Raw genomic sequence first — 25280 nt, 5'->3', positions numbered from 1 at the left:
GTGGGAACACAACATGTAGGACAAAACCTACCTGTGATGATTCCGTTTTTCTCCACAGGCTCCTCCCAGCTAACTCGCAGAGATGTGTCGAGGATTTCAGTAAAGCTCAGACGTCCTACAGGGCCTGGAACTGAGGCACACACACACACACAGTTTCAGAAATATTCCACAGAGTTTACTCTGCCTAATGCTGCATCCTGACACATTGCAGTGCACCGCTGGTTCTCTATAGCGACAACTACTGATGAGCTAATCAAATTACTCTCACTTGTAAAATTACGGATGCATTTATGCACACTCCAAAATGTCGAGGCATGTTGACATTATATTTCTGGAACAATGCATTTAATTAATGTCACTTTTTAAGCTTTTGACAATTAGTATTCCACACCTTGGCCATTGCAATCACAAAAAAAAAAACGGCGGCAGCGGACCCAGCGTAAAGTCACAGGCATCACAATGGCATGGCATATTAATTTAACACAAAACGGGGTCTTTTGGTCTTTAAGCAATTAACGAGCACAAGAAGTCTTACGAGCTCTGTCATGGCTTAGATCTGAAGTGGGAGGACTGGGAGGAATGGCCGGTACTCACTGTCCTCGTGCGTCTGGACCAGTTTGGAAGCGCTGCGTGGGCCGTTTCCTGGCGTGGTGAAGCACAGCACTGAGGTGAGGTACCACGTAAACTTCTTCAGGCCAATGATGTAGCCCTGATGACGGGTTCCGTGGTAATCAGGGGTGATGGTCACCACTGTGGAGGCTTCAGGTGAGTGTTCAGGCCAAGCCATTAGCTGATGATTAGTGAGACAGAAAAAGGTAGAGAGAGAGAGAGAGAGAGAGAGAGGTAGTGAGGACAGAATTGGTGTTTGAAACGAAAAATACTTCACTTTGTGGGATATTTTCATCAAACCAGTGCAATAATTTGTAGTAAAACCTACTGTCTGCTCTGCTGAGGGTCTGACTAGAGCTTCAGGTGCATGTTGGATCAGCCGATCAACCATGAAATTTTTATCATCAAATTTATCGTATGGTAAAATATGTGGGAGATAAAATGTTTACTGAAGAACAAATAAAAGAAAATAACATTTTTTTTATATGCACAACTGGTGCGCCAATTGACGCTGAAATCCGTAGTTAAAAGCAAGCCAGCCTTCTTTTGGTAGCTTGTATGATAATGCTTTCTGTCTGTAACTAGCACACAAGTGTCAAGGGCACAATGTGTAGCTCAGTGAATTAACCTTTCGCATCCTAAAGCTCTGTCCCGGTTAGATCCTCCACACAATGCAGCGTTGAGTAATAAACAAATGGATTACCTTGTAACCTTGATTAATGCCGTTTATGAATTGCTGAGGTGGCGGATTCCAAGTAAATTTGATGGTGGTTGAGTTGACAGCAACAACCTCTACGTCCTGAGGGGGTGCTGTGGGAACTAGTGAAAACAAACAAAGGGAACAGTTCTTTATTTATTTTTCTCCTAATGTAGTGAGGCTCTGTGTGGTTAGTCTTTCTGTAGACAATATGTTTGCCTGGGATTATCCGGGACTCTTTAATCAGTGCATGTGGCTTCATCTAATCACAAAGCCCCAGTGAATGAGGCAAAAAAACTTCACTGACATTCCTTTTAATGACTGTAAATAGAAACATAGCGTCATATATCACTAATTAGAGGTATTGTCATTTTCATTCCAGTACATTGACATGTAAGTGATAGACTGCTAGCTACATTCACACATACAGTGCAGATTAATTAACATTTAAGTTTTAGATGTCAAATAATGGCAGATAGAATAGATGTCAATCATTTCTGCTTGCCACTGGACCCTCGTGTGGCCCGAACTCAGATGAAATACTGACGAAAGAGCACAAAATACCTTAATACTGATTTCACTGTAACCTACGACATTATTTATTTCTCACTCAAACCAAAGATGTGAAATGATAATGGATCAGAATGACTTGCTCTCTTTTCATGTCTGTATTTCTGAAGCAGGCAAATAATTGGTTTGGAGGAAATATGGACACAAAAAGCACTTCAAAAGGTCTCTTAGTCCACTTTTACCATCAGGGGAAAAAAACCCACACACACACACACACAAAAGAAAGCTAATGTCCTGGATGCAGTTGCCTTTGTCTAATGACCACTTTATTTCTGACATCACTGGATGCTCTCAATGCTGATGCTAGACTTTGGGGATGTTGCTTTATGGTATATGTAAGATAGAGACCCACTAGTGAAACTTAAGAAAACTTTTTTTGATATCTATGTAAAGAACCCCAAAAAATACACCTGTATCTGATTTCTGTATCAGAAAAAAGAAGACACCTGCTTCTGTAAGTAGAAAAAAATAACAGTATTGTACTTATTAATTGCTTTTTCCTGCATTTTTAGCTTTGACATATCCAAAGACTTCACAATTAAAATCATAAGTTGAAGAGAAAGACACAATCAGTTAAAAAACGTACATGCTATGTGCATTTCTTATTTGCTGTCCACTCCAAAAGGCCATAGTTAGACAGGTAGACAGCTGTGCAGCAGCTGGAAGAAATGCCTCATTTAAACCAATCAAAAACAAAAAGAAAAACAAAAGAGCGAGAGACATAGAGACTGCTCTGTTTTGACATGAAATCTGAGAATATGGTGTGAATATATCTGTAGAATTCATTACACTTTAGGTCAGCTGCTTGTATACCACCTACAGACTTTCAGACTGTATTCGTAAAAAGTTCTACATCTAATAAGTAACAAGTAGTGTTAGCGCTATAGGCTCTGAGAGGACTATATTTCTGAAAATATCGTTTCATGCTGCCAGTCAAGCTTGTAATAACTCTCTGTTAATGTTAACCAATTAAAAGTTTGCTCATAAACAACGTTTACATATTCAAAATGTATGAGTCTGCTTCTAAAATTGCCTTCTACTATCGCATTTTACACAATTAACATGACAAAACCGGACAGTTCTTAAATAAAAACATTTGGAAGATATTTTCTATGCGGAGAAATGGATCTGGCAGCTTGAACAGCTTGCCATTAATGTTTCTGCTTCTTACTTACTGGTAAGTAAAGTAATCATTTAAAGAGAAACTAAACGGATGAATATCATTAAAAATCTTTTCATAAATCCTGTCAGATTAGCGCTAATTAGCTGTTTTTAGCCTAGCAGTGTGAGTCAGCTCATGTTAGCTAGCTGGCTAATGGTAGTAGGAAAGATTTGGATTATATTTATAAATATCAGTTATATCAAATTTACCTCAGTAATTGTTTCAGGCTAGCTCATATTAGCCATCTAACAAGCATTAACAGTGAAGTTTTAAACATTTAATAATAATAATAATAATAATAATAATACACAAAAAAAATCCTCACAGAAGCTGTGTCAGATTAGCTCATAATAACCATCAAGCTAGCATTAGCAGTCACAATTTTGGACAATTATGAATAGGACATAAAAAATCTCTCTTCTCTAACAAGTAACAAAAGTAATCAGTAGTCCTGAAGGCTTTGAGAGGAGTAGCTATTATATATTTCTGGGAAAATCGTTTCATGCTGCCAGTCAAGCTTGTAATGACTCTTACTCGAATGTAAACCAATTAAAAGTCCGCTCTTAAAAGATGTTTACATATTCAAAATGCGTCAGAATTGCCTTCCGCTATCAGATTTTATACAATTAATATGAAAAATTGAGAAACTGATTCAACTCGACATTTCTCAAACCCAATCAGCTCGTAACAGTGGAGAGCCACGTCTGTGCTCCAGATTTGAACTTTCATCTTGATAGTGAAGAAAGCCACCAAGAAATGAAGTCAGACTGCCTAACATTTAGCTGCACAAAGGAAGCCCTTTTACGCATGATAAATTCAGCAAATGAAGTATCTCGGCGTGGTTTCGGTACATTTGCTCTCAATCATCTAAATGACCAATCAGATGTGACTGCAAGAGATTTTGCCCGGTCTCCTCGTTGAAATGAAATTTATAGCAACAGATCAAAAAACAGCCCAAGGAATAATTGATGTAATAGTTTTGAGCAGAATTAACATCAGCAGGAGTTTGCAGCTTGTGAAATGAATGCCGTGTCTGTTCAGGGCCAGCTTTCTCTAAAACACGGTCTCTAGCCAGCTCTTGTCTTGCCGGTCCACTTTCCATCTCGTCATCTATATAAGTTCACCTTACCGGAGTAAAGTTAGCAAAAGAAAGAAAGAGAGTGATTGAGGTCTCACCTCCCTGGAGTGTGTACTCAACGACAGGCTGGCTGACGACGCCGAGGCCTGCTCCCGTGTACGCTGCCACCTGGATCTCATACTGTGTCCAGATGATGAGCTCGGTGATGAGGCAGTAGTTGATATCAGGGCTGGTGATATTTTGCTGCTGGTACTCGCCGGGGAGCCCCGCCAGCCGATACCTGCGTTGGAGTGCAGAATTGATGAATCCATGAATGAGCAGTTAGCCACAATGATTTCTTCGCAGGACACTGCTTCATTAGAAGTCATTGCAGGAGAATGTAATAAACAGACCTTACTCGTTTGTTTCTGCTCACTTAAGGAATCCTATTCATCACCATACTGTGCTAGACAGTAGTTATTTACAAGCAATCACACTTACATCGCAGGCTGATGGAGCTAAAGAACAGTTGGTCAAACATCAGGAGTGCAGAAGGTGATAAGGAAATTACTTCTTATAGGCCATTAGGTCTCTTAACTACAATTTTCTCTTTATCATGCGATTCTCGTATTATTCTACGGTGTAGATTGCGAGAGAGAACTGGCAGCCTGAGCAGATGGGTTCCCTGTCAGATGCTCTGTGTCTTTCCTCAGCTACAGGAGGCCTGTAGGGGATGACTGTTTGGATCTCATCATGCTGTACAGGCTTTCATTGCTGTGCCGAGCATCTCAGCCCCCACAGCGTGAGCAGCTGTGGGTACGAGCCGTGGTCCCCCAGACACACTGCAGGCCCGGGCAAACACAACTTAGGGATCAGTACGCTCAGCCCCCCCATCAGAAAGTGAGAAACATCCACCCTGTCTCCAGGAGTTTCAACTTAGTGTGTATTAAATCCAAAAAACTGCTGTACACAACATTTATTTTCTCAAAGACCTGTTGTCGTTGTGTTCATGCCACGCAGTTCAAGCTTCCTAAATTAACCCCTTTTTCATACACGACAAAAAGCGCAGCCTGAGCTCAGTTCTCACATAAAACACTTGGAAGATAATACTTCCTATGCATGGGAATGGATCTGGCAGACTGAACAGCTTGCCATTAATGTTGTTTGTACTTCTTACTTACTGGTAAGTAAAATAATAAAAAAAAAAAAAAGAAGAAGAATGATTCTGGATGGGAGAAAAGGACGATGGATGAAAAATCATTGGCAGCAAGGTTTCGAATGTTTCTAACAGACTTTTTAGTACTCTAGCCAAGTTAGAATACTAGCCATCGGGTTAGCATTGGCAATAACACTGACACACAGTTCTAAATATGACGATTCCTGTCAGAAATCCTGCCAGATTAGTGCAAGTTAGCTGTTACCTAGCAGTGAAATAAACACTGATAAATATAACCTCAAATTTCTGTCAGAAACTGTGTCAAGCAAACACATGTTAGCTGACTAGCTAGAAATAGCAGGAAACATGTATAAATACCAGTTAACTCAAACTTATCTTAGTAAATGTGTCAGGTTAGCTCATATTAACCATACAGCTAGCATTATCAGTCAAGATTTTAAACAAGACAAAACATAACCTCACAGAAATTCTGTCAGGCTAGCTTAATATATTAGCCCTCTAGCTACCATTAGCACTCACAATTGTGAACATGTTGGACTCAGACAAAAAATACTCTCTGAAATGGTGGCAGGCTAGCTCATATTAGCCATCTAGCTAGCATTAGCAGTGAATATGAACCTCTATCAAAGTGCCAGAAAGGGAAAATTGTGGAGAAAGAAAGGATTTGCTCATGATCCAGTGCGTACTGAGATTTCAGGTCAAGCATGGTGGCGTTAGCGTCATGGCTTGGGCTTGCATGGCTGCTCCTGGAACAGACTCACTAATCTTTACTGAATTCATGATTTTAGCAGCAGGGCGAATTCAGAAGTTGACACTTTCATTCCGTCTGCCAATTTACAGAGAAATGCATTCAACTGAATTGTGAGGAACTTCATCATGCTGCAAGACAATGATCTGAAACACACTGTCAACTCAACAAAGGACTTCATCAGGGGGGAAATGAGGAAGGATTTAGATTGGCCAAGTCAATCAGCAGACCTGAACCCAACTGAGAGGCATTTCACGTCCTGAGGAGGAGACTGACAGGAGAAACATCCCTGTCAACACATCTAAATATCACAGAATGAAAGCTGAATTTCTGATCAATCGTCACATCTTTATCCTTAGCTCTCGAACCTAAATATGTTTGTCGTATAGCAAAAATAAGTGAGCTGGCATTTGCTGTTCCAATACTTTCGAAGACAAAATTAAACCAGAAGAAATAATTGCTAAAACTGTGAGTGCTTTCAGTTATAATAACAGCCATTCAGAGTTACAACAGGATTTTCAGTGGTACTTTATAGCGTACCAAAGTGTCTATATTAGATAAGTGCGGTGAACCTAAGTGGCACTCGCTTGACGTGGGACAGCAGTGTGGTGAAGGTCCTACCTGAGGACGTAACCTCTGAGCACACCATTGAGCTGCGACTCCGGAGGGGGCTGCCACTGCACCATAATGGACTGATTTGTGCGTCCGCTGGCTACTATGTTTTTGGGTGGAGCGCTGGGTGGCTCTTCTCTCAGCATCAGTCTACAGGGGAAGGAGGAAGAATGAAAAAACAACAGATAATACTGTACATAAGAGCACAGGCACCACAGACATATACACGTTCACACAGAAGTGGTCTTATGTAACCGCTCGCTATTTTTATTTTTTTTCTGAATTTGAGTTTGCTGACTTGCTCTAGGGTATATATATAAAAAAAATAAAAATCCTAGTGAGCTGAAAAAGTATAACCCTCTGGTCAGAAGTCCATTTCCCAATCTGGCTCGCTACGATGCATCCGCCCACTTCATCAAAAGCACTCAAAGCCCTTGCTGTTTTCCTGGAAGAGCCTCCCTCTGCTCTGAGCACCCTGGGGTCCTCTGACCTGTAAGGTCACCGTTTTTTCAGCTGTTTTTATTTCTGCAGACCCTGGCCTGGAGTCAGTGACTAGTTTAGGGAATAATCAGTGCCGGTTTGCCTTCCGATCATCTGTTCTCCCTTTGTTTCGGCTACATCCAGGATTAGTATTTACATGCGGAAACGTATAATCTATCTATCATCAAAGTCGAGGCTATTTATGCTGGAAGACAGGCCACTTTATCGCTTTCAGGGGCCTGTGGCGCTCACTTCCTCTCACAATATGGGCTCTGCTGGAGACCGAGGAAGGTTAAAAGCTTAAAAGCTGTGGCCTTTTCGGTGTATGTACATGCTCTGGAATGACATTCATCCTGTTCTGTTCCAAGAGTAAAAAAACAACCTGAAGCTTCAAAGCCTTTGCTCTGTCTGTTGTTACGATTCCAACTGTGTCTGTGCAGTCTGTCTGAAAGAGCAATTAGCAAAGATGCAGGCAAACATACCGGATACTTAGCAAGATAAGTAAATTACAAGCATTAGGGACATTCGTAGACGACTGTGGTGTCCATACCACCCAAATGTATGCTGTTTTTAATTAATGGAAAATAAAAAATCTATCAGAGCTGGACGCTTCATAAAGTCCATGGGTTCATTCCGCCCTATGTATTTCATGCTAATGGACAGTTAAATCTGCATTAAATTTTAATGGGATCATTGGATTATTCAGATTTATAGTCACTGCCTTCTTAAAACTCCTTCCACTTGTTATTTCTCCCCAGAAGTCCATTTCATAATTAATGCTCCCAATAACCGATACTGTGGTGCCTCTTGCTCTGTAAATCTGCCTAATCATGGCCATAAGGAAGGAGAGTTGCTCTGCTAGCTCTCAGACGCTGTCTCCGTGCCCTGCCCTGTCTTGTCCTTCAAGCAGTATTTACACATTTGCTTCACATAGTCACAGTGAATCACTGGACATTAAACATCTGCTTCGGTGCATAAACAATGCAAAGAAGCGGGCCATTAATTTGTGTACGGCATGTGCCACATATAGCCACTAGGGACGGTGGGGGCTAATGGAACGGCCTAAAAGAGTCTGGCAGCGAATGAAACACAGTCAGTTAATCATGCCTGGCGTTTAAAGTCCACTGGTTATTAATGGACCCCTCCATCAACGGTAGAGCTTGAATGATCACTAGGATTTCACATTTGGAGCCTGATATTCATGGTAGGTTTTGGCAAGCAACCCATGTTGAGCACAAAAACCCAGCGGCATATAAACAGGAAAGTGTGTGTGTGTGTGTGCATGTGTGTGTGTCCGTGTGTATGTGTGTGCAAGCTCATTATCTGCTGTTCCGGTATGTTTTTACGGCCTCGTCAGGCATTTACGGTTGCCTCTGCTTAATAAGGCCAAAAAGGACAGATGTGACAGCATGCAGGAAGACATATGCCTGCAGGGAGAAGAGTGATTGGCTCCTTCAAGGCACCAGTCTCAGCCAACTGTGTCCCCAAGCTGACTGTCTTCAGCAAAGTGCCTGACACGGTCTAGTTTGCTGTATTAGACACCTCTGCTTGCTGTATTAGACACTTCTGTTGAAAAAAAGAAAATATTCGGTGGTGCAACACTTCATATTTGAGCAAAAGAGCCTGGTTCCTCTGGATTAAACACCTCTGCCTGTTGTATTACACACTTCCAGTGGAAAAAAACATTTTCTTAAATAAGTATCCATTGCTTTTGGCTGAACAGTGTAAATGCAGGATATTTGGGTAAAAAAAAAGTTTCCTCAGGCAATTGTTTGTTTTGTTTCTTTCTCTCCCTCCTGACTAAAAATTCAGTAAGGTCCTAAATTAACCTCTTTCTCAAACAAGAATTAAAACACATTCAGTCATATTCCCACAGAGAAAAGGTAGCTAAATTGTACAAGATGAACTAATAAGAGCCAAAGCTCAAATTGTCACATATTAATCATGCACCTGTTTGTAATGAAACAAAACCCAGCAGTGATCAGCTCCGGTGAAAACCCAGTCATGGCAATAATTGCTAAATGAAAGCAAAAGGAAAATTAAGTGGTTTGGACAGAGTTAGCTTGAACCTTCCGGGACGTTCGCTTCTGTGAAATGAACTGAGGTCATGCACAAATTAAAAAATCTACCCCAGCTCTTTAAAATACTTTCATTAGCTTCTGCACCCGTGTTAACCCGGACGAGGCTAACGATTTCAGAACTAAACTAAACTATGCATCACGGCAGTGGGACCACTACAAGTCTAATAAGTATAGTTTACCGGTCGCTGTGTATGGATCTGTGGTAGAGCTTTTATCACTGTTTTGGGAACAAGGTGTTCAGATAAGGCCGAAATAATCACCAGGAGAGAACAGATGGAAGAGCGAGGCCACTGGCCATGACATAAGATTAGTATTGTGCTTGGCTGAGAATTGCTTTAATGTCGGTGAACTTAATCCTCTCCTTGTTTGCTTTTACTGGAATTGTTTTCTCACAATCACACACATTAAATGGATTAAACGCTTTGCCCCATGACATGTACTGCACCACAGTTACCTCTAAGACTCCGTATCCTGTTTAGCTCGGAGCTAGAATTCGGAGCGCGTTAAAAACCCGCTATTTATATCCAGGCATTCTGAAGAGAGGTGACTAATTTCCAAATGAAAAATATGCCATCGAGGCCGTGTGATAGCAGTTTCGTTCCTTTTCCCTGAGCAGAGGTGCAATGTTTTAGCATGTCTGGCGCTGATAAGGGCTGCTGGTGCGAGCGGGACCGAGGTGTCTGCCACCCACAGCTCCAGGCTGTGTGGATGTGAGCTGCTCGAGGCGCTGATTACAGCACAATGTGCGAGCACGAGCCTGCCACTCCACTGCCCGAACGGTACGTGTGTTCACCGCATACTGAGAGCGCTACAGGGCTATGACAGGAGAAATCACATTTCAAATCACAGTACAGTGGAGCTGTATAAGTGGGATATATTTATCCTTCCTCGATCAGTATAAGATAGCAAGGGCTGTTGCTTGGTGCTTCCAAATAGATTGCAACTGTCAGCTAATTCAGTGCAGTGCTAAATTATACAGATTTAAAAAAAAAAATAAAAATAATCATAGCTGGCATTGTGAGATAAATCTGCATGTCTTTCTCAGAAAATGACAGTCCTTGGTAAACGTTTTTCGAGTCTTTATCCTTATTCAGATCACAGGCGACTGAACTGAAACGTGAAGTCAATATAAATATCTAAGCCTATTTCTTTACTTACTTTTGCGTCTTTAGAAAGGAAAAAAAAAGAAATGTAGACAGATCATTCTCCTTTGACGACTAAAGAAAAATCGTTACTCATATGTTCCTTACCGGTTTGTCTCACCGCTGTACTGTCCTTTCCCCACTTGATTGACAGCACAGACTCTGAACTGGTAGGTTCGTGCCGGAGTGAGACCGGTCACCTCGGCCGTCGTCAGCGTCGGATCCACGTTCGGCAAGTACATCCTCCACGGAGAATCTAAAATCACGTGAAGAGACGTTCGTTCAGAGAAATACCGCCATCTAGGAGAGTGTAGCTACCGAGTGTGTTTCATGTAGCTGTCTTCTTCGCTCAGGATAAGACTCTAATCGCACATCTTTTTCAAGCCTGGATTCCCCACAAGAACACAAGCAATTATTAATACTTAATGATCGGATCAAACAACACCAGGCTCTTCGGAGAAATTAGCCGGAATATTATACAAAGCATTGCGCTGGGGATTTGTAATCAAAGCATATTAAAGCAGGGTTATACTTTATTATAAGAGGCAGCACTGATGCTCAGCTACCGATTACAGATCATTCGGCGGCGGATGTACTACAGATGTATGGACTGGAGAAGAGGTGGAAATGAATCAGAAATGAGCGGGGATGAGGAAAACAACAGAAGAAGAGACAGAGTGGATCGAAAACGCTCACTCCGAGCCTGAATACACAGTTACATCCACAATTCAGGTACTTCGTATCATGTTCGAAATTCCATGCCAAAAAAAAAAATGTGGGTGATGGCAATGACTGGGCGAAACATCAGCGCTTTTATTCCAATAGTAAACTACTTCATTTGGTTTGAGTACACACTCTCAAACGCTGGCATCATGGGGAATGACATATGGTGAAATGAGCTGATGTTTAGAAGCAAGCTTTCCTCTCTCAGTGCTTACAGGTGGTTCTGACGTCCTAGGGGCAGACAGCAGTGTTACACCTCCACCTCCACCAGAACCCATTCCTCACTGTCCACTCACACCCGAGCAGATTAATCTGCTCCATTCTGGCATGATGGTAGTGATGGAGTGTCTCCATACTTCTATACGTCTCTGTTCTTTCACAAGACAGCTATTTAAGTAAGATCAACCTCCTTTATCTAGTATAGTTTATCTTTATCTAAGCACATTCTCATTCTACTAAACACTCATAGTGTGTGTGTGTGTTTCAGTGCACATACAAAAGTTGTGGTGACATCTACTAGTCAAGTGCTGGGGAAAAAAAACCCCTTTTAACACTTTTAAGCAATTTCGTTAAACTTGATGAGTTTTATCACTTTTTGTAAGAGGTATAAAGATAGATGCTGGACTGTGTATTGAATCCTGCTCCTTTAATTAAGTCTGAAAAATCCTGCCTGCTATTTTGTTCTTCCGAGGAAAAGCTGGACTCTTCTTCACTGTCCTCCACACAGGATCATCTGGAGAGCTTCCTGACCAAATGTGATGGAAAATCAGTGAGTCTGATGAAGCTGGATGTCCATGTTGGCGGTTTGCACGACTCAGTCATTACTGTAAAGCTTTCTGCAGTGACTGTATCTGAATCAGTGCTAATGAGCTGAGACACAAATAAGCGAACCTATCAGTACTTTCATGCACGATACACAATCAGAGAATATTTGTTTTGTATTGAAATTCGAAACTAGACTTAGACAGGTTACTCATATCCGTGCTTCATTTATAAGCGGAATTTCGGTTCAGTTTTGTGACGCGATCCAGATAAGAGCTCACCGAGATGGACGCAGCAAAAAGAGCATCGTGTTTGTGCTCTGTAGTTTATACAAGCACAACAGTTTATTTTATTGTTGTTGTTGACTATTTCAGTTGTAAATGATGGAATATTTAAACTCTGATATCAGAAAAAATCCAAGTGATCATGTTTACTTAAAATCCCCTGTGGCTGTGACCTGCTCTATCCTCTCAGTAAGTGGACTAATCATGGAAGGGGCAGTGGTGGCATAAGTGGTTAAGGCTCTGGGTCGTTGACCGGAAGATCAGGAGTTCAAGTTACCACTGTTGGGCCCTTGAGAAAGGCCCTTAACCCTCTCTGCTCCAGGGGTGTTGTATCATGGCTGACCCTGCGCTCTGACCCCAACCTCCAAGGATGGGATATGTGAAGAAAGAATTTCACTTTGCGGTAATGTATATGTGACAAACAAAGGCTATTTCTATTCTATTAAAAATTTTAACAATTTGGAGAATAGGCATATCCTTAAATCCTATACCATGATAGATTTGATTTATTATTTTGCACAGCTATTGCCCTACTGTATGCAGTGAAGCCTGTAGATGGCTGTTAATTATTAAGTGGGGATTGATGCTTTGTTTTTGGCAGCATTTGTTGTTCAATTTTTGCTTATAAAATCTAGTACACCGATCAGCCATAACATTATGAGCAGTGAGAGGTGAGGTGAATAAGAGTGATGATCTCCTCATCATGGCACCTGTTAGTGGGTGGGATATATTAGAGGCAGCAAGTAAACATTTTGTCCTCAAAGTTGATGTTAGAAGCAGGAAAAATAGACAAGCGAAAATGGATTTGGGCGAGTTTGACAAGGGCCAAATTGTGATGGCTAGACCACTGGATCAGAGCATCTCCAAAACTGCAGCTCTTGTGGGGTGTTCCTGGCCTGCAGTGGTCAGTATCTATCAAAAGTGGTCCAAGGAAGGAACAGTGGTGAACCGGAGACAGGGTCATGGGGGGCCAAGACTCATTGATGCACGTAGGGAGTGAAGGCTGGCCCGTGTGATCCGATCCAACAGACGAGCTACTGTTGCTCAAATTGCTGAAGAAGTTAATGCTGGTTCTGATAGAAAGGTGTCAGAATACACAGTGCATGACGGGTCAGGGCTGTTTTAGCAGCAACAGGGGACCAACACAATATTACTCAGGTGGTCATAACGTTATGGCTAAAGTAAAGTAAAGTGAGACCTTGTGGTGGCAAAAAAAAAGGAAACACATACTGTTCTCGGAGAGCTCCACGATGTAGTGCAGGAGAGGGCTGTTGCCATCGAAGGGCCTCATCCAGGACAGGTGTACGCTGCGGCTGTCTGTGGCGTTCAGGCTGGCCTGCAGGTTCCGCGGAGAGTGAGGCAACTCTCTGGGAAGAAAGAAAAGCCGATACACGTTTAGAGTCAACACACACACACACACACACACACACACACACGCACACGCGAGACAGATGTAAAATCATCCTTAGAGATTTAGGAACCATTTCCAGTGTGAAGCTGCACTTTCTCAACACGTCTCTTTGAGACTTTCTCTAACACTCATCACTCCCTCTGGACCGTTCACAATGATCAGATCTCCTCTGTGGTTAGTCTCTCCCGAGCGCTCAAAGAAAATCCGCCTCGATTTCAAATTCCTCAGCATGGTCAATCATGTTCGCCTTAATAAAGTTTTTTTTTTCTTTTATTAATCTCTTTATTCATTCGACTTGGCAAGGTTTGGCTTCATCATGCTGCAGTCACGTCTCATCCGACTCATCACCAGCACTTTTCCGTTTCAGGGAAAGTTTGTTTTTGTCTCTCTAAATTGAACCCAGAGAAAGAATCATCAAAGCTCCAGGTTCCATCCTTTCTTTCTTTTTTTTTTTGTTCTTTCTAACTAGGCAAGGAACCTTTGACGATCTCACAGAAGAGCAGCGATACGTGCCTTTCATCTTGTGCGTGTCTGGTGATGAGGAAAAAAAAATAAAAAGGGAAACGGTGAGACAAGCATCTTGAAGAAGTGATACATTCTTCTACAACCCCACACATTACCACATTCCATTTAAAGAATGTTAAAGTGTCACTGAAGAACTTGATTTTCCTGGAAAATCTGAACTGGAAACCAAAACCCATAAGTAATGACTCCAGACTGTAGTTTAAAGCAGTAATGCCTCAATCCCAAGCAATATCTCTGCTGCCATGGTTAAGTAATCTATTGCCAGTGGAAAAATACATCGGACTAAAAAGCCATTTCTCTCTAATGACACGGGCAGCTGTGCTCGAGGGAAGGCAGGATGAGCTGAGCCACGTGGGAGAGAACCGCTCCAGTGCCAGTTTCCACACAACCCTGTTTCAGGATAAACGTCTCAAACTGCTAATAAGGAGCGAACGGTGCCACAGACAAATAAAGCATCTTAATCATACTGTTACATAATTCTCCACAAATCTACACAAATGCCCCTGATGCCGATTCCGACCTCTTGTAGCTCTTTTAGCAGCGTGAATTTTTTAACTTCAGACGGTCTTTAAGCAAATAAATGTCAAGCAAAAAGCAGTTTTATTTGGAGTTGAGCGGTCAAAAACGAAATATTCATCAGACACCGAGCTTCAGGTATCTGAAAACACAGCTCAGAGCCCAGGGGTCAGCATCCTTTTAAAAGATGAATGTTATGATCGCACCGTTCGGAAAAATAAACCTTGTATAACACCGGGATATCCACATCAATGTCAGAAGGCTGAAAAGAAAAGAGAGAGAAAATCCCCCCCCCCAAAAAAAAAAAAAAAACAAAATTAAATGAAAATTAAAAACCCACCACAAAAACACTATTAGCAGCCTGCTGATTTCCAAATGATTTTCAATGTTAGAGTTCTGAAATATAAAAGAAAGCATTTGAAAACTAAATGGAAAGGGTATGGTGAAAAAGTTTCCGCTAACGACAAGGTTCCTGCTGGGAGAAGTACCTCACATTGGCAGACGAACACGTGAACACGCAGGCCTGGCTTTACACACAACTTAATGAACAAAAGGCTGCTGTTTTAGCGTCATGAGCAGAGTAAATATGTGTATGCAGAGCAGTGCCAGTGAGAGAGAGAGAGAGACAGAGAGAAAGAGGCCTTACTGACTTCCCTGGAGCTTGGAAGTCAGTGTGTCACAGCCTTACAAGCCAAGAAATGACTGGAACTTTGTTGAGACAACAGATTACTGGAGATTTCGTTAAGATAACAGATTACAGGCATTTTCCCATGTGTCACAAAGTACCAACGCTTTTAGTATCACACAATAAATGTTCCATTGGGTCATTTCACTGGTATCCCCTGGCATTACACTCTTTCCTTGCTCCAGCACACACACACACACACACACACATCTCCCAAAATGACTTTCCGCACCATGTGTTTTGTGTCGTCCAATGAATAAAACGGCGATTGAAACTTTTGGAAACGCACAGAATAATAGGCTCATTGTTATTCCACAACCTTCTTCAAAACCATAACATGAACATCATTTCTGATAATTACACCACGCTTTTCATTAGAAAGGAAAATGTTTGGAAAGAGCACCAGGCAGAGAATAGAAAGAATTATATTTGTTCCTTAAAAAAAAAAACCCTCTCGATTCGAGTACTTCATCCGAGCCGACGTCTCCATATACAACCCTGAGATTCACGAAAGGAAGGCAGTCGTCGCATTTTTAGGCAACGCACACTGCATGCCACTCTGTACAATTAACAGGCTTCTATAATACGAAATAAAAACAGCTGGAAATCGGAGTAAAAAGGTCGCAGCATCGGTACGCTCGTGCTGAAGAATATTTCTCTGCTGAAACTCCGGCACTGATTATACACTAGCGTGGCTGTTATTATTCTCCTTGTTGTTTAGCTAATTGCACGAGCATGTGTTGAGTAGAGCAGAGTGATTCTAACTGAGAAAAATGCTTCTGTATGTGATTAAATTGGGCACAAGGTGGCTTTTTGCAACGGGAAAAATAAATGATATGCACTACTGTTTTGACAGAGCACTTTATATGTACACGAGGCCTACACTGGAACCCCAAAACACATTCATAAGAATTACATCCATAATTTATGGAGCGAAGTCCAAACTTCACGAGGTGAGATTAAAGTTTTTTTTTATGTGGACAGAGCTGAGAAAGAGCCCTCTTTACAGGGACTAGTGTATCTTTAATATTTAGTGTATCTTTATTATTATTATTATTATTATTATTATACATTTCTGAATTTATTGTAAATTAAAATCTGTAAGAAACTTTACAGAATTTACTATGGAGTTGGACAGAATTGGAAATCAGACCTTCCTATTCCGATTTATTTTTTATTTTGATCCATCTGGATTCTTAGTGCTTCACCTGCACCGTGGAGAGCATCCTGACCGACTGCATCACCTCCGTATCATCATCCGAGCTGAGCTTCCTTCCCTCCAGGACGTTTAAACCATGTGGTGTGTGTGTGGAACCACCAACCACACAGGTCACGAACTTCTCTCGCTGCTACGATCAAGCAGACGCCCTCACAGCATCAGATCCAGCTTCTTCTCAGACTCTAACCAAGAACACCACCACCACCAGCAGAAACCCAGTCTACAGAGTCTGTACTGATACCAGACTCTGACTCTTTACATTGCTTAACTAGATCACTAACATTTTTTTACTTCCAGTCTGCCATTGTTAATATTTTATAGTGTGGAACATGTAATGTCTCCCACTAGGCCTCTTTAATGCTACATATACTATTCTACTTATCATTTATGCACTGTATTGTATATAGATGCTGGACTGGTCCCATCATCTCTGAGTGTAAGAGGTAGGTTATAAATTCTCTGTTCTGACAAAGGGGTGGTGGAATGATCTTCCCCCTAGATGTCCGAACAGCTGAGTCACTGACCGTCTTCAAACGACAAGTGAAGACCTAGCTCTTTCTGAAACACTTAAACTAGCGCTTATTTTCCCTGTACTGTTGTGTGAAAAAGAAAATCCTCCCAACACAGTGTTTAGCTTTTTGGTGGTATCCTAAGTCTGTGATCTATTGAACCAGTGCTAATGTATTCACTGATAGAGCCTTCAAAGCACTTGTGTACGTCGCTTTGGTTAAGGGCATCTGCCGAAATGCCAGAAATGTAAATGTAGCACACTTTAGGCAAATGACAATAAACCAGAAATTTAGTCCAACATGATGGTGCTTATTTAACTAACGAAGAAATTTCCTCATGTTTTGTACTGTCCATGTTCAGCATTGAATGTCTTCGTCATGTCATTAAGCTCATATGAAAGTAGGCATAGTGTTTCATAGCCTGCGAGGAGCAATATGTCCACAGAAAATGTCCAAAAAAAGGTAATTTTCTTAACACAAATATTTCTATCTTCAAAGTAAATGTTGATATCAAACCCATTTCTGCTCTCTGAGAAGTGTTTGTTCATAAGGATCTAAACTTTGTTATCTTCAGCCAGTAAAATTCAGTGTAAGGTTATCCAGCAGAAGGGAAAACACACGTCCTGACTCCTTTTATATCAGACTCACAGCCAGGAAATCATTCAAATGTTTATACTGGATGAAAATGTCCCATAAGACGACTTCCATTCCGCCGGCAGAATGAACACCAGCATACTGGTAAAAAAGGGGTTAGGAAGTCAGTCTGTGTTTTGTCAAGTTTTCAAACTATGTATGAGGTGCAGGTCTTGTAATGCAGCACCTATGACACTCTTACGAAGTATTCTGTAACTGTGCTTAGATAAGAAGCCTGTATGGTAGCCGAATGAAAAGAAGTTTCGTGAATGCGGCTGTGTTTATATGAATAAACGAATAAAATGATCAAATATTTGTTCTTTTTTTTCATTTTAAATCATACTAGACGTGTACAGTGATCTGCCTTAACATTGAAACCACTGAAGAAAATAATATGGATTATCTCGTTATAGTGGCACGTGAACAGTCAGGCCTCAAAGTTGTAAGAATATGGGGGCAAGGGTAAGAAAATGGGGGCTTAAATTGTGAGGCGACTTGGTCAGAGTGTCTCCTGAGGTGTGAGGTCTGAAGAGAGACCTACTTAATATCGATCACTTGGTTTCAATGTTGTAAATTCTCTAATGTCAACTTACATAAATGGATATTAGATACTCAGGAAAGAAAGAAATGAAATAAAACAAATACATAGAAATACAAAGAAATGAAATAAAGTGTTAATGACTCTATCTAACATGAAGTTTGAGAGCTGTACCAAAATCCTCAGCCATCATGAGCTTTACAAAGCCCAGTGTATATAAATATAAATATATAAAGTAGAAAAGGATCACTCATCAAGCAGCAGGGAATTAACAGGAAGCTTGTTGGGAGCTTACATCACTTCCAGGCGCGCAGTCTTGGAGTCATTGCCTGCGAGTGAAATCACATCGCAAGTGTAATCGCCTATATCCCCTGACCACGTCTGAGAGATGTGCAGGGAGCCTTGCTGCACGCTAATCCGTCCTCCTCTGGACTGACTGACCGCCTCGCCACCTTTCTTCCACACAAACCTGCATGGGAACAGGACAGAGAAATGGAGAAAGAGACAAAAGTGAGACAGGAAGAGAAGAGGAGAGCAATGAAAGGGAGAAAGAAAGGGAGATAAAGGGAAAAAAGTGGAGGAAAGATAGCCAGGGTATTTAGAGAGTGTGAAGAGAGGAGAGAGAAGAGATAGACAAGAAAGACAAATAGAGAGGAGAGGAGAGGGGAAAAAAGGAAAGAGAGGAGAAAGAGATAAGACAGAGAGGAAAGAGAAGAAGGACAGGAGAGAGGAGAGGAGAGAGAGGAAAGACAGGAGAGAGGAGATAGAGAGCAGAAAGAGAGGAGACAGAGAGGAGAGATAGGAGAAGGAGAGGAGAAGAGAGGAGATAGAGTGGAGACAGATAGGAGTCAGAGAGGAGACGAGAGGAGAGGGAGGAGACAGAGGAGAGGAGAGAAGGGAAAGAGAGGAGAAAGAGAGGAAAAGGGGATAAGAGAGAGGAGAGGAGAGGAGAGGGAGGAAAGACAGGAGAGAGGTGATAGAGAGCAGAAAGAGAGGAGACAGAGAGGAGAGATAGGAGAAGGAGAGGAGAGAGGAGATGGAGAGGAGAAGAGAGGAGATAGAGTGGAGACAGATAGGAGTCGGAGAGGAGAGGAGAGGAGAGGAGATGGAGGAGACAGAGGAGAGGAGAGGGAGGAGACAGAGGAGAGGAGAGGAGAGAAGAGAAGAGAAGGGAAAGAGAGGAGAAAGAGAGGAAAAGGGGATAAGACAGAGAGGAGAGAGAGGAGAAAGAGAGTAGAGAGAAGAGAGAGAGAAGAAAGAGGAGAGGAGAGAGAGTACAGAGGGGAGAGGATAGAGATGAAAGAGAGGAGAAAGAGATGAGAAAGAGAGGGGACAGGGAGGAGACAGAGGACAGAGATAGGAGACAGAGGAGAAGAGAGAGAGAAGACAGAGAGGAGAGAGAGAGGAGACAGGGAGGAGAGAGAGAGGAGACAGGGAGGAGAGAGAGGAGACAGAGGAGAGGAGAGAGAAAAGGCCATGGAGCAATAAGACAGAGAGAATGAGACAGAGGGATAAAGAGAGGACAGGAGCAGGAAACGCATGAGTGCTTCATTACACCAATTTCCTGCATATTAGCGCTGAATTAGGTTTACAGCATAACGGATTGCATTTTGAATCTACTTAACGTCGCATGGGCTGGCACTTCTAATTAACATTATACTCCGTATGGATGGAGCAAGCCTGGCCTCAGGGAGCGGAATCTGAACAAGCAAGCGCCCAGACGTCTATATCACCACCCACCTTACGTGCACACGTGCATCATGGACGGCGCCACACTCCAAAATGGCCGTCGTTCCCTTGATGACACGCCGGTCCACAGGAGGCTGGGAAATGTAGGTGCGACCTTTCGGGAAGACACAGAACCAGACACTTAATATAGGACCACTGAAAAAGCATATAAAATGAAAACGCTAAACAAATAGTGTTATGACGCTCACACAGATTTTAACCTGATTATTCACTTTAGCCAGTTTGGGTAACATTGACATTTCAATGCGTCTCTGTGTACGTTAGCTCAACAGCAGGAGGCTAATTTTATCCTCAGCTTAGTCTCGCAAACTGTCACTAGAAAGTCTGCTAACAAAACACTGCAAAGAACCAGCCACGATCTTTTTCTACCGAGTGTGAGGGTTTACTCATCGTGTTAAATATAACTCTTACATAACTTTAAAGAGTTGTGAACTTTGGCCAATCCAGTGGCTGGAGCAATCAGAAACTGTTGATTCCAGACCTACACTGAGGACCAAACCACCAGTGAACATGCATTTATTTGGCTTTTATTTTGCTTTAATGTAAAAGTATTATATGGAAAATATTCAAATGTGCTATAAACCTGAATTTAGACCAGAGGTTCCTTCTTGTTTTGTTGTGTCTGTGTTCAGTAGTGAATGTCTTCGTCACGTCACACTCCACACTGGTGCTTAATGGCACATATGAAAGTGCTTTTTTATTTTAAATACGTTTTTCTGGGTAATATTTTCATAGAAAAGTCCCAAATGGTTCTTTTTTCAAGGTAAATATTGATATCAAACCCATTTCTGCTCTCTGAGATGCCCCAAGTGTTTGTTCATAAGCATCTAAAATTTTTCTTCAAACACTAGATTTTGTGTATGGTTATCCAACAGAGGGAAATACTCATGTCTCACACTGAAAGCCAACCGAGTCCTGACTCATTTTATATCAGACTCGTCGAAATAAAACCACTCACTTATTTATACTGATTGAGAATTAAATGTCCCATAATTTTGATTTCCATTCTGCTGGGGCAGTGGAACACCAGTGTGTTGGTAAAAAGGGTTAATGACGCCACATAGACTGCACGAGTTAGCATAAATCCTGACCGTCTGGATACAATCAAATATCAAACACGTGTTTTAATAGAAGCCTTCAAAGAAAACTGGTCCTTCATACAGAGGAGGTAACCTGATCAGCATCACAAATGTGTCTCAGTTTAAATAGTGACCTAGAAATGAATGCAAAATCTTAAATAAGTGAACCTATCGCAATAAATAAAAAAATAAATAAATAGATAGATAAATAGATAGATAAATAAATAATAATAATTTTATAAATAATTTTATAAATAATTTTATAAATAAATAAATAAATAAATAAATAAATAAATAAATAAATAAATAAATATTTAATTAATCAATCTTTCATTTGGACGCCACTTTAGGGACAAACATATCGGACAATTCTGCTTCATGTGAGTGACCATATCTCATGTTCATTTTTAATATCAGATCATCTCTGAATAGATTTAATGCTTAATTTAAAAAAAATAGAATGCAACCAGCCCAAATAACCATAAGACTAATGCAAGACAATCGAACACTTATTAATGTCTTTAGCTCCACACATTCATCAAACTTTCACAACTACATATCTTTCCTATTAGTTTGGCGCCAGTTAATGAATTATTCATAGTAACTACTGAATAATATAATTTTAAGATAAATATCCGGACAGTAAGCTGCGACTTTAAGGAGTTCTTTTGTAAAATGTAATCTCAGGCAGATTACTCCTAAGGCTTAAGATTCCTAAGTCTCTGGTTATTACTCCTTCTACACTTTTGTTTCTTTAGCAACAGATATGCTGTAGAGATATGGAGCAGATATTTGTGTTAGAGTGCATAGCAGCTCTCTGTCCTGAGGATACCTGTGTGTGTGTGTGTGTGTGTGTGTGTGTGTGTGTGTTAGCATGAGGAAACAAAGATCTTACTCCACACAGTAAGCTCAGCACTGGCATTGATTGCCCCCTCACTGTTAGCGGCGTAGCAGGTGTATGTCCCCGCGTCCTGCAGCGCCACCGGCTGCACCTGCAGTCCCCCAGACTCCAGTAGCGTAAAGCGTGGAATTTGTACCGAGCCACTGGCTAGTATCTGTGCATCTGTAAATACAAACACACACACGCAGTGCTCGGTGTCTCATATCTCTGACGACGAAAGGATTAACAAAGTATCATGAGTGGCTGTTTAGCTGTGCTTGATGTTTTATTACACGCTTAAAGTTTTCCCAGGGGGAAATTCTTCAGTTCAGCCTGTCTCATTAGGAGAGCTCCATGTACATAATTGGGAAGGCTATGGAAATGACTTCATGAATAAAAGCCAGAAACAGTGCTGGGGTACAAAGAGAGATTTGTAGTGCGCATTTGCACAAAATGATCTTTGTTATATTGCCAATCAGCCGCAACAAAGACGTTTTAATAGCGTTGTGTCTGACGATTTGTCGTCTTCAGCTAAAGAGCACTAAAAAGCCCCGGCGAGTGATAAACAACGTTGATAAAATAGGTGACATGCTGTGCTGTATTTAAGTGCTGTATGATCCATCCATCCATCCAGCCATCCATCCATCCATCCATCTATTCATCCATCCATCCATTCAGCCATCCATCCATCCATCCAGCCATCCATCCATCTATTCATCCATTCATTCAAGATTTTCAGAGAATACACTGTGGATAGCAGTATATAGCAGTCCATCACAGGGAAAACAACTTTCACACACTCGTTCACAAACTCTGAGCAATTTACTCCAGGCAATCTACCTACTGCCATGTTTTTTGAAAAGTGGGAGGAAGCTGGAGAACATGGAGAAAAAAAAACCCCACACGAACATGAGGAGAACATGCATGCTGACCCTGGAGATATGAGGAAACACTGTGCACACATTAAAAAAATAAAAATAAATAAAAATAAAAACAAATACTAAGCGATAAATATAATTTTCATTCTCATTTAATTTCCAGTAATAAATTTAATTTTAATACTTTAAATTAAATTTTAATATTAATGCTTTTTATAGTTATTTTATTTGATACTATACTAGTAATAAAATACAAAAAATAAAATAAAAAATGCTCGGTCCTCTGTGAGAAGCTGTTATTAACTTCAGCTTCTTTGCAATATTCTGAACATTAGGGTTAAGCAAGCCTTATGATAGATCTATTGCCAGGGCAAATATATAGCCCAGATACTCCATAAATCTGGTGCTGAGCCCTATGGGTTTGTTCAAAACAAACCAAAAAACAAAAAAACATGCTGGAGACTCAGCAAATGTGGAAATAAATTCTCTGGTCTGATTACACACAAAAAAACAGTTGGTACCAAGATCTATATTTGGTGGAAACTCTATACTGCATCACTCTGATTACACTATCCACACACTGAAGCATGTAGCCTTTATTTGTCACATATACATTACTGCAGAGTGAAATTCTTTCTTTGCATATTCTATCCTTGGAAGGTTGGGGTCAGCGCCACTAGAGCAGGGGGGGTTGGGGGCCTTGCTCTAGGGCCCAGCGTTGGCAGATTGGAGGTGTTGGGGCTGGAACCCTTATATTCTGATCAACAACCCAGGACCTTAATTTCTTGAGCTGTAGTAGTGGTATGAAAAAAGCCCCTTTTTGCTCCTTTTTCTTTCCTTGGTTCTCATGGTGTTTGCATGGCGTTCTCTACCAAACTCTGGCTCAACTTCTGTGACAATTACTTGCAGCAGAACTAACTCTGAAGGTTTCATAGCAACCGGGTGAATATTTATACAAGGTACAGTAATAATAGCTTTAGACACCCTGTGGTCACATGGCATGTTAATGGTTACCTTTCCTCCAGGTGATGGCTGGTTTCGGGGCACCGGAGACCTGACAGGTGAAGGAGGCCACAGTGCCATCGGTCACGTTGATGTTGGCTGGTGGAACGCTGAATGATGGAGCCATACCTGCACAATTCACAAATGTTAGCCACAGGTGTAGCCAACCACACAGAAACTCCTGTCAAGGACCTTTGCTTAATGCAGCTCACAAACACACAAACAAACAAAGAGGAATGTAAAAATCATTACAAGACGACAACAGGAAATTGAATAAAAGTCCAATTCAATTCCTACATTCATCCCAGCGCTATTGTTTGTTGTTCGGATTGGAGCTTTTTCCACTCATTCAACAAATCTGTGTTACAAATCAGAAACAGTAAACATGCAGTATAAATCCAATTAAGCTCCCGTGATTGGACGGTCATAATGGAAGCATTTTGGAGTCGGGGGGGTTATTTTATCATGTGTAAATGAATAGGTGTATCCACTAGGGTTGGTGATGCCTGTTGTTGATTAAAGGGAAAACAAGATTGTTTGGATTCTGAATTGAATTTTTTTGGCCATATCAATTTGGAGCCAAGATGCGAAAATAAACCCCATTACAGCTCAATTTGCACAGTGGCTAAAAGGCTAGTTTCCTCTCAATCCTTTATATGTAACTTCATAAAGATTGATGAGGTAAAAGCCCAGGAAAGAACATTTCGAAATGACCCTGAAGTCATATTTACATATTTTAAGAACCTGAATATATACCGGCCGTATTTTGTGCGCATGCATTACGCAGCTCAGTATTAGCTCTTTGCAGCTCATGTGGTCACTGAATATCTGGTACCATATTACACATTCCTTCAAGCCTTCCAGGCAGTGCTATAGAGAGCGGTCGTGTTCTATTTCCTAATGGCTTTGCCGGCACGCTAGAACAGCAGTTTGCAGTCTCTCTTTATACTGTGTGCTGAATATTTACAGTGCACGCTGGTATTCATTCACAGTTCTCGCCCTTGATCACTTTGGCATGAATCAGATCTATACAGGAACAATACACCTAGGAGGAGGTTTTAAATGGCTTTTATTGAACCACCGGTCAATAGGAGGGTCAAGATATATATGCTCACTACGGCAAGACAGAAGCAGCATCCAGACGTCAATACCTGATCTTCCGCCCCCTTGAGATAAATTGCTCAGGATTTTTTTCCCTTTCCATATTGTCTCACATTAAAGAATGCAATGCTATAAAGCTCATTCAGATTTGAGATGAGACTCCTGGGATCACAAGTTCATTCAAAAGGTCTGCTACAAGTGATCCCAGTCATTTTTCTCCAATCTGAATGTAAAGCACCTTATTGAAGTGCCAAACTCAGTCTGGACCAGCACTCAGACAAAGACACATCAGACATATAATATAATCTACCTATACATCTTCTGTGTCCCTTATCTCACACTGGAACACAGTGAGCCTGGAATCTATCCAAGGAGACTTGGAGGGACAAGGTGGGGGACACCCTGGATAGGGTGCTGACCCAACGTGGGACACAATCTCACTCTAACAAAC

General features: G+C 41.3%; 1 protein-coding gene across 5 annotated transcripts in view; it reads right to left on the bottom strand.

Moving 5' to 3' along the window:
• Positions 1-25280, bottom strand: part of sdk1a (sidekick cell adhesion molecule 1a) — a 267661-nt gene that overhangs the window by 57203 nt on the left and 185178 nt on the right. For all 5 annotated transcript variants that reach the window (XM_058377701.1, XM_058377702.1, XM_058377704.1 and 2 more), the window contains 11 exons: positions 23741-23857; positions 21864-22031; positions 19881-19983; positions 18436-18609; positions 13335-13471; positions 10444-10591; positions 6642-6782; positions 4215-4396; positions 1313-1428; positions 595-790; positions 32-130 (listed from right to left, as the gene is read on the bottom strand). In XM_058377701.1, coding sequence (XP_058233684.1) covers positions 32-130; positions 595-790; positions 1313-1428; positions 4215-4396; positions 6642-6782; positions 10444-10591; positions 13335-13471; positions 18436-18609; positions 19881-19983; positions 21864-22031; positions 23741-23857 — 1581 coding nt within the window. The remainder of the gene's footprint in view (positions 1-31; positions 131-594; positions 791-1312; positions 1429-4214; positions 4397-6641; positions 6783-10443; positions 10592-13334; positions 13472-18435; positions 18610-19880; positions 19984-21863; positions 22032-23740; positions 23858-25280) is intronic.

The sequence above is a fragment of the Hemibagrus wyckioides genome, linkage group LG24 (assembly GCF_019097595.1).
Source record: "Hemibagrus wyckioides isolate EC202008001 linkage group LG24, SWU_Hwy_1.0, whole genome shotgun sequence".
Lineage (NCBI taxonomy): Eukaryota > Metazoa > Chordata > Actinopteri > Siluriformes > Bagridae > Hemibagrus > Hemibagrus wyckioides.
This window is presented reverse-complemented; position numbering and strand designations above follow the sequence as displayed.